This window comes from Labrus mixtus, chromosome 5, assembly GCF_963584025.1.
Source record: "Labrus mixtus chromosome 5, fLabMix1.1, whole genome shotgun sequence".
Lineage (NCBI taxonomy): Eukaryota > Metazoa > Chordata > Actinopteri > Labriformes > Labridae > Labrus > Labrus mixtus.
Window position 1 is genome coordinate 15472722 of NC_083616.1, and position 10085 is coordinate 15482806.

The 10085-nt window shown below is 40.8% G+C and overlaps 1 protein-coding gene across 1 annotated transcript; it reads right to left on the bottom strand.

The window, feature by feature from the left end:
* Positions 1 to 4201: 4201 nt before the first annotated feature.
* plbd2 (phospholipase B domain containing 2) lies at positions 4202 to 9646 on the bottom strand. The gene is made up of 12 exons (XM_061038086.1): positions 9411 to 9646; positions 8400 to 8493; positions 8141 to 8299; positions 7332 to 7432; positions 7004 to 7218; positions 6662 to 6756; positions 6391 to 6551; positions 5737 to 5832; positions 5564 to 5635; positions 5310 to 5462; positions 5007 to 5169; positions 4202 to 4867 (listed from the first exon to the last, which is right to left on the bottom strand). The coding sequence occupies exons 1-12, from the start codon at positions 9620 to 9622 to the stop codon at positions 4697 to 4699; spliced, it is 1692 nt and encodes a 563-aa protein (XP_060894069.1). The 5' UTR covers positions 9623 to 9646; the 3' UTR covers positions 4202 to 4696.
* Between the last annotated feature and the right edge of the window lie 439 nt (positions 9647 to 10085).

A 10085-nucleotide genomic window follows, 5' to 3' on the forward strand; every position in this document is an offset into this window, starting at 1 on the left:
TTTGACAGACTCAAGAGTCCATTAAAAACGAGGTAAAAATAAAAAAAAACAATACACCAACAACTAGTGTCTCCACAGTGTAGTTTTATTGGCACTGAGTCATAACGAGTTCCCAGACGAACATAACCATCATAACAATAACATTCTAAGTCCCGTTTGTTCTTACCAAGTCTCACGAGACTTACACTGAGTCCTAACTGTCTACATCCCCCTTCTTTAGTTTTGGTCATCAACCATGAGTAATGTAAACAAAGCGTTTTTGCAAACTGTTTCTGAACATATGACATTGTGCCATGAAATAACAACTTGGACAAGGTTAAAGTTATATCTGTTTGGGGTGACTGAAAATTAAAAGGATTTTGCTGTTATACAGTGACATACTGCAACAAACATACAGCTCAATCAATAAATGCATAAACAAAATATTTAAAACATTTTCACATATCCAGGTTCATATATGCTTTCTATCATTTCTAATTAAGGTACTTTGTGTTCGGCTTAGAAACTCTACCAGACCTAGTACAATACGTAGAAGTAGTAGGCTGAACTAAGCTTTTGCTCTGTTCCTCTAAACCCTTTTGTGGCACTTTGGGAGTCTTTTCAGCACTTGTTTGTTTTCGGGCATTGTCTTGCTGGTGTTTGCTCGCTGTCCTCGGTCCTTTCAGTTATTTGTGTTTTGTCCATTTGTGGCTCCGATATGTGATGTGGCATAATCGGCTCCTCTGTCAGTGTGACAACTTTTGGAGGTTGTGGCTCCATCACTGGCAGAATGTGACGTCGGTTGCGCCTGTATTCTTTCCCTTCAGATTCTGCCACGTATGAGCGTGGCTCATCACACTTTCTTGTTACAACACCGATTTTGTCATGTCCTTTTTGTGTTTGGAGTCTTACCACTTGATTTGGTGTTATTGGAGCTAGTGGCTTGCTGGACTTGTCATAGCTGCGTTTCTGTGATTTGTGCTTCTTTGAGAGCTGGGCCTTAATGCTGGCTGTTGCTTTTGCTGCTGGTTTTAACAGCTGTTTACAGACGGGGAGTGTTGTTAGAGTCCGTCTAGACAACAGTCTCTGTGCAGGTGAACCAAGGATCTTGTCTCGGGGCATATTCTGTATGTTTAAGATGTTCAGATAAAAGTCTGTTCCATCTCTTTTTGTTGTCTCCAACAGTTTTTTCGCACTCCTCACAGCTCTTTCACTGAGGCCGTTGGACTGCGGGTATTCTGGACTACTTGTCAGATGTTTGAATCCCCAAGATCTGGCAATGTCTTGAAAGGTTTGACTCGTGTATTGTGTGCCATTGTCTGAGTACAGTCTCTGTGGTATGCCATGTACTGAGAAGTGGCATTTTAGCTTGTTGATAACACATGAGGATGTTAAACTGCTGAGCTGGTCAATTTCAAACCATCCTGAGTATGAATCTACAAGTACAAGATAATGATGGTTGTTCCACTCAAACAAGTCTGTGGCAACAATAGACCAAGGTAGATCAGGGATTTCTTGTAGCTTCAGTGGTTCTTTTTGTTGGTGGGGTTTCATGCTGTTGCAGATGCTGCACGCCTGAATGGTGGTCTCGATGTCATCATTTACTGAGGGCCAGAATACACTTTCTCTTGCCCTTCTTTTTGTGGATTCCACACCTGGGTGTCCTTCTTGTAGCACTTTCAGATATTCAGACTGTAAGGAAGCTGGAAGAACTGCTCTGCTGCCTTTTAGAATTATGTTGTTTTCAACAGTGAGCTCATCACGAAAACCAAAAAATGGTCTCACCTCTGTTGGTACGTTGCATACACGTTGTGGCCAAGATAGAGGTGCTTCCCTTTTTTGTAGATGAGAGTCAAGTTGCGCTGTAAGCCTGCTGGAACTGTGTGAAAAGGCTTGTTATGGATTGTAACCAGAGGCTGGTGGTCGGTTTCAATCACAACCGGTTTGCCATAAATGTAGTCATAAAACTTATAGCAAGCAAAGACCACTGCTAGTAACTCCTTCTCTATCTGCGCATATCTTGTCTCTGTTTGGGTCAGTGTGCGTGATGCGTATGCCACAGGTTCACCTTCTTGGAGACAGGCTGCACCTAAACCATACTAGGATGCATCGCAGGTCAGAGTTACTGGTTTTTGTACATCGTAGTAGTGAAGCACAGGTGGACTGGTAAGACTTGTTTTGAGCTTATCAAAAGCATCTTGTTGGTGTTGTGTCCAGTTCCAGACTACGTCTTTGTGCAGCAGCTGGCGTAGCGGTGCTGTCGCCTCGCTTAGATTCGGGATGAATTTTCTTAGATAATTTATCATACCCAGGAAGCGTTGGAGGGCTGGCTTGTCCTCTGGAGGTGGCATCTCTTTGATCGCTGTGATTTCTGTTGGGTCTGCTTTAAGTCCCTTGGCTGTGAATACATGTCCAACATAGCCTACCTCTTTGAGTCTGAATTTGAACTTTTTGGGGTTGAGTCTGAGCTTTACCTGTCGTGCTCGAGCCAACACTTTTTTCAGGTTCTTGTCATGCTCTTCAACTCCTTTGCCACCAACAATGATGTCGTCGACAATTATAGCACATGGGTATCCAGCAAAGATTTGTTCCATGGACTTTTGGAAGACTTCAGAGGCAGTGTTAATGCCAAAAGGCATTCTCAGGAACTTAAATCTGCCAAAAGGAGTTGTGAATGTGGTGCGGAGAGATGAGGCATCATCCAGTTTGATTTGCCAAAAGGAGCTTTTAGAATCAAGCACAGAGAAGACAGTGGCACCTGACATTTGTGCCGCTACCTCTTCTACTGTGCGCATGGGGTGGTGAGGGCGCATCAATGCCTTGTTTAAGTCTCTTGGATCTATGCAGATGCATATGTCATCAGTCTCTTTTTTATGTGTGGCAACCAAGTTGCCGTTGGAGACCCATTCTGTGGGCTCATCGACAGGTTCAATCACTCGCAGAGCTTGCATTCTCTGAAGCTCCATTTCCACTTTTTTTCTGCATTGCCACAGGGATGCGACGTGGAGGGTTGACGACTGGAGTTATGCTTGGATTTATTTTCACTGAGTAGGTCACGGGTAGGTGACCAACTTCATCTTTGAACAGATCTGTGTATTCCTCGAATATTTTCTGTGACAGGGTCTGGTCTGGAACAGTGTTTAAGTGGAATACTTCTTTGCTGAAGGTGACCAGGTTTTTGTCCTTCTAGCCTAAAATGGATTGCACATTCTCTGTCACAACTTGGAATTGCAGGTCATATGGTTGGTCATTAAGCCTGCAGCATAAAGTCACTGCACCAATCAGTTTGCTCATGGCTCCTCCAAATGCAACAAGCTTAACTTGCTTAGGTGGTTTGTACAGGTTCTCAGTGTGCCTCTGCTCTCTGAATGTGTCAAGGGAAATAACATTGCATTTAGCACCAGTGTCCACTTTTAGTTTTAGGGTTTCATTGTTAACAGTTACTGTACAATGTCCTTCCTTTTTGTAGCTGTCATCGTCAGTCTGCACCGACTTTATTTCATTATCGTCGTGCAAGGTCAGGCCTTCAATAGTGAATGTTTCGTCACTATCTGAATCTGTTTCATCTGTCAGCTGATTCACCTGTTTGCTTGATTTGCCTGCTTTTGCAACTCTGCATTGCCTCTTGAAGTGATTCTGTTTCTTACAGTGGTGACATTGTTGTCCAAAAGCTGGGCATTGCTCACGTTTAGTGTGACTGCCTCCACAATTATAGCAGTTTGAAATCATTGCTGATGAGTTTTCAGCAGTTTTAAATTACAAATTGGGAGTACATCAAGATAAAGGGTTCATGATAGGGAGACTCTTGCTCAAATCGGGAGTGTTGGAAGGTGCTTCGGATACCTCATGTTATTCCCTTTATTCTGTAAAACTTTAGAAGCAGATATTTACTCCACTAGGAATGACTGGAAACATACGGAGCTCCTTAAAGCTCAGGAAAGAAAAAGTTAAATGTTTGTAAATCCATTGCCCATGGATTTGCATTCTGAGGGTACAGACTTCTGCCAAGTATATAAAAACGTGCCTATAGATTTGTAAACGGTGGGAATGGATTTGTAAGCAGCATTTGATTATTGCCTTACATGAGCCTTCAGGGGCGCAGTATAAACACCTGTCAAGTTGTGCAGGGACATTCATCTTTTGTTGCATAAATGAGTAATAATGACAAAACATAACATTTCATCAATACACATGATGTTCAAAAAATGAAACAACCAGGGAATTTGTGTTTAGAAAAACATATTTGATGTATTTATAGAAGAACAAATCATCAAGGCATTTTCATCTTTTTCCAGTAACTTCTTGGTGCTTTCCTAAAGAAAGGAGTAATCGTTTGGAAATCTTTTTCAACTCCAATGACTCCCAAAGCCATCATGAATTAGTGGGATCAGCATTTTCACACAGTTTGCATTACAAACAAAATCTTAAAAAGAAAAAACCAAAGGCAGACATTCTCTAAGGAAGAAGCATCCACTTTACAACAGCAAAGTGTAAAAATCTGATTCGACCCATTATTGCCTCAGTCAAGATTTTGTAGAACTTTCTGTGCTTAACTTTTGTAAATAGTGCAATAACATTATACTTAACAGTGCCAAACAATTATTGCCACACTTTAGTAGAATACTAAGTAGTAGAATATCCCTTTATTGAAATTGCAAACAGCACAGCTGGCAGCATTTAAAATATCATTTCATTTGTATGCAGAGTATTACATCAATTATGGAGTCCATGTGACTTTTATGGGCTTGAATGTCCAAGTGTCAGGGTGACCCATGTGCATAAGGTCTTTGTAAGGGGATGTGCTCCACTGGAAGGGTGGCACCTGGTCCCATGTGGGTCCACTTGCTGCCAGCATACCATAGTCACGAAACATCGCATAAGAGGTCATCTGCACAGGAACACACAACACAGCAGATTAATACATCGTTTCTTTAAGAGCACACAGACCTGATTTGGAGATCATGACTGGTCAAAAGTATGAGCAGAGAGATGGGTTACAGCGTTAAAATCACATGAAAAATGAAAACCTTCATGTCTGTTCCTCCATGTGGTCTCTGCTTTAAAGCCCCAAACGGATATGTTCCATTGGCTGGATTCAGGTCTGATCGGGCCGAGATTGCATTCTCTCCATTCCCAGGTGGATCACAACCATCACACCTAGACAACGGGTCTTCTTTGAAGTTATTATACCTGAGAGGAGACAATGCATCTCGTTATAAATACTACTAAAATAATAAATATAATGTTAAAATAGTTTGTTTTTATAATGTTGACAATCCAGCACTCAACAAATGGTTCACCTGTAAATCTGTTTAACAAACAGACCTTACCTCATGAGGCGGACCATTGAGTCCAGATCTGTGACAGCCGTCTGGTTTCTCCTGAAAATCTGAGCCCGAGGATTCTGGTCCAAAGAGAACCAAGGGCCGAACTTCTCAACCAGCTCGTTGCAGCCACTGGCATTAAATATGTCCACGTAGTACCTATCCATGAGCAGAAGAAAACAAGAGAACGTCACATATAACACTGTTACAACATACAACAAGTAATATGTACAAATTGTTAACATGACGATCAAACTTACGGTATATTGTAACTTGCCCAGTAGCCTTTCTCCAGCAGTTCCTGAGTTTTATCAGTGTAAACAATGAGTCCCCTGCAGCATTAGGAAGGGGGTAAAGTTATAGGTTTGAGAATCATACGAAAAAACACTCAAATAAATCCTGTGTTTAATTCAAATAGTTTGATAAGACTTACGGAATCTGCTCAAGCACAACAAAGAGCCCCTCTTTAGTGTCAGTCTTTCCTGGAGTGAAATGGTTGTAGTCCACAATCATCCACTGGTTGTTATATCTACAATACACACACAAAAATGTAAACAAACCTTCATTAAAACGCTACAGTTAACACTCCTCTGTGAGGAACGTTCATTTGGTGTCTATTTTGGCACCTCCCTGTGGGCAAAGCGGTATCTACTCTTTAAAGGTTTCAGGTATTTATGATAAGAATATTGTGTTTCTGATGATGTAATTTACTGTTATAGCTCATAATGTGACACCGGTATTCATTTACTGTTAAGTCTGTTTCATAATAACCAGGTAAAAACTCCTGACAGGAGCTTTAAATGTCTGTCTTGATCGTATATCCATGTAACTGCTGATACACAGACAGCCTGATGCCCCCTGACCAGCCTGACTCTCACATGACTCATGATTATAAATGCCCTTTTCCTCTTCCTTTACTGCTATCAGTCTACATTAAAATGAAAGGTCACATATAATCTTATCTAAACTTCTCATGCATTGACAGTTTCAAGACAAAGTGTAGCAAACAACAGAGCCTGTTGAGTAGATTACTTCTGGTCAGTTAAAAGTCACGAGAGCCAATTCCTCTCTGGTGCGCACAACTCACGTTCCACTGTTGAACTTGCTGAATGTTGTGGCCCACTCCTTGCCGGTAGTAGCCAGCCGATTTGCCACGATGTTTCTCAGCCACTCCATGACCGTTCCCGAGGGTTGAACGTATTTCCAGAGCGCGGGGTTACTGTTCCCAATGGTGGTTTCTAATGTGACCTGGAGACACAAGAAAGGTTAAGAACAAAAATAAAGAAACAATACATTTAAATGCTACAGTTTTTTGTTATGCATCATTATATCATTCCAAGTTAAAAGGGTTTACTCACCAAGCCACTACTTAAAATATAAAAGTCATCTCCAGAGAAGATAGATCCAGGGTAAGATGAGAAGGCCTGAATTCCTCCAGGGAGAAGACTCTGGTCTGACCATGAATGAATCAAAAGTTAAAAGTCTTTAGTTAAGTTGTCTGAGATTTAAGATGTATACAAATCATAGACAATGACAAAAAAAAACAGGTTACTTATATGGCTTCATATTTAGAGAGACATTTTTGAGATGGCTTCTTGAGTATGGCAATATGATTGAAAGGAATTGTTTGACATTTTGTGGAAAATGTTTTCCTTTTTGTTAACTGATAGTTCTAAGACAACCTTCCATCAGAAAAGTACCTGAAGGAGACACGTTAAAGGCAAAGATGTATTTCTTCATGATGCGCAGCATGGCCTGGTACACGTTCCAGGTATCATGTGACACGAGCAGCTCCTTAGTGTTCGGCAACAGCTTGATGAGAGCAGAACAGGAGCCAGAGCCAAGAGGTCGAGTTTGGCTGGATTTGTTCAGAGCTGACTCCAGGTCTTCTAAATCTCCGCCCATTTGGAAAAGTCTGTTTGGACAGAGTAGCAGTGGACATTGTGAAGTAACCATTTTAAAGTGTTTGACCTCAGCAGGTTTGATGAGACATGTTTGATTAATACAAAAATGAAGATAATTACTTACAGGAAGCCAAAAGGGTTAAGGGAGAAAGACCCTGTTGGAAATGAAAGCTCGTCATTGTAGCTGTCCTCCAGGCCTTTCAGCTGCAGGAGCACCAGGCGCACCTAGCAAGCAGAAACGGATAATGAAGCATATTTTATCAACCCAATTATTTTACTAAAGGTAAATGTTATGTAAAAGTCATTTTTATAGTGCTTTAAAAAACAAACATATTAAACACCAATAAAAAAGATCATCACACGGTAAGAAGGATAAGTGTAGGTACATGCACAAGCACTTGCACAGCCAGAGTTGATGGCTAAACCTCAACTATCTTTGTCAGGAAGCATGCGGCAACAGTGATGACAATCTCCATAAACAGATATAGACACACGCACCAACATTAAACAAGATAAGTGCTAATCAGACAGGGAATCAACTGCAAGAGAAGGCAGAGAAGTCCAGAGAATCTGCTGATCATAAGTAAGGGCAGATTGTTCCACAGTCTTGGTGCCGCTACAGAGAAGGCCCTGTCTCAAAAAGAATTTGAATTTGATGGTGGGATGAGTTGAGGGGCCTAGCTGTACTGTATGGGGATACAAGTTATGTGATGTAAATTAGAGCAGGGCTGTTAAGAGAATTTTGTAAGGTATTCTGTACTGAACTCAGAGCCAGTGTAAGGAAGCTAAGAGAGTTGTTATGTGTTCCCTTTGTTTGCATCTGCAAAGAAGTCTGGCTTCGGCCTTTTGAATGAGTTGTAGACCGTGTACAGAGGCGTGATTAATACTAAAATATAGGGAACTGTAGTAGTCATCAAATAACACATGAATTACCTGGTGCCAGTAGGGTGAACTTGGCTGCTTCTCTATTTGCTCCTGAACCCACTGCATATTGGTTGCAATGAAAGCCTTAAGACGATCGCAGTAACCGGTTTGAGACGTGAAGGGTCCGCAGTAACCCATCAGAGTGTTCATCCAGTGCTTATAGATGAGCTGCACAAACAAAAAAATCTTTGTAATAAACCAAAAATTCAGAAAGTTAAACCATATTGATAAGTTTGTAGAGTTCTGTAGATGTAAGGTTTGAGCTGACCTGAGACGTGAGTGCAGCCTCCACTGCACCAGCAGCATAAGCCTGCAGACTGTCATTATACTGGCTGCTGGTCGTGACCTCCAAGAAGGACCAGCTGAAAAGAAGAAAGCACACGTGACTTACGTGCACTGTGGGTGAGGATAAGAAAGAAGGAACAGGCTACAACAATAGGTAAAAACACATGTAAATAACCCTTTATTGTGTTAACTGGACACAGCTGCAGGTCTTAGATCCTTGCTTGGGAATCACTTATGTTTATCATGTTTTTTTTACCTTTGAAAACAAGATTCCCCAAGATCTAGCATTGATGTTTTTATACGGTTTTATTTTCCTGTGCTCGTCGTTTTCTTCTTCTTCAAATGTTTGTCCATTGACCAAAGTTGCTTCTTTTTTCTCCATTTTCTTTTATTGTTCAACCAATTCATACGTCTCTTGTGGTTTAACTAAGACTCTAAATTTGCTCAAGAGGTGCAGCACAACTTTATCCTGACCTCATCTTTGACTTGATTTACTACTCTGTGTCTAAGCTTAATGTGAGGAGGAGCAAAGGTTAAAGACGATTCTTCAATCACAGTAAATTATCTACTACAATAGAAATGATGCGTTTGCAGATTGTTTACTCGTTTTACTCGTCATATCATTTCAAAATTCCCAAATGTATATTGGTTGGTCAGACAAAAAAATATAGACATAATTCTAACAAACGTTGTAAGAACTTCACATTTAATTTATTTAGCAGGGACAAATTGGCAGCGATAGAGAAGTATGGACATTTCTCCTTCGGGCCCTCGGTGGTGGACACTTTGTGCTACGCAGTTTAATATTTATAGAAGCTAAACAACCCTTTTATCATGTTTACAGATTCACTTATTTAATTACAGTCGTAAAAGTATAGCCTGTCGTGCTTACTTGTTAGCTTACTAAACTGTCCGACATAACTTATTTCATATAGGTGTTAAAAAACTAAAAATCTGCAGCAGTAAATCTGCAGCGTCTGCATCTTGAACTCACCCTGATGTTTTGATGTCATCAGTGAAGTTTCCCCAGGCTACAAAATCCTCTCGATAGCCCTCGATGACAGACAGCTGTCCGGTTTGTTTGTCTAGAACTGCGGTTCGTATTTCAGCTCGAACAGACACACACAGTAAACACATACCAAATAAAACAGCTAAACCCGATTTAACACCTCCGGCGAACACAGTCTGCTTCAGCGTGGCCGCCATGTTTACGACCAGAAGTCACGTGATTCGGCTGGACCAGTCACCTTACAACAGTGATTTTCCCCAGCCACTTATACACACTTTAAAATGCCATAATAAAAGATTTTCCAGAAACATATCAATCCAGACCCGGTTCTGGCAATGTTTGGGGTTGGGTCAGCTGCTATGGAGCTCTCTTTATCAAGCAACCAGAAGAATGTGATATGCTTTGTAACACTGTTAGCATGAAGATTAATTCTGCTGAACTGGAAACAAAAAAATCCTCCAGTTTGTCAAGCTTTAATGAATGATGTAATGAAGCATTTGCAATTAGAAAAAATAAAATTTACCCTGAGAGGAAGGATAAATATGTTTTACTCAATATGGCAGCCATTTATAGACTACTATAACAAAAACAACCCCAGGAAAAAATAATAATTTAGTAAAATCCAGAGCACTAGACATCCTCCAAGTTGTATTATTATTA

Excerpts from the sequence above, each read along its gene's own strand:
- plbd2 (XM_061038086.1), bottom strand. The coding sequence starts at position 9,622 with ATGGCGGCCACGCTGAAGCAGACTGTGTTCGCCGGAGGTGTTAAATCG. Across the intron at positions 7,219-7,331 it reads CTTAACCCTTTTGGCTTCCT|ACTTTTCCAAATGGGCGGAG; the intron begins GTAAGTAATTAT and ends CTGTCCAAACAG. Across the intron at positions 5,833-6,390 it reads AGCAAGTTCAACAGTGGAAC|ATATAACAACCAGTGGATGA; the intron begins GTGAGTTGTGCG and ends TGTGTATTGTAG.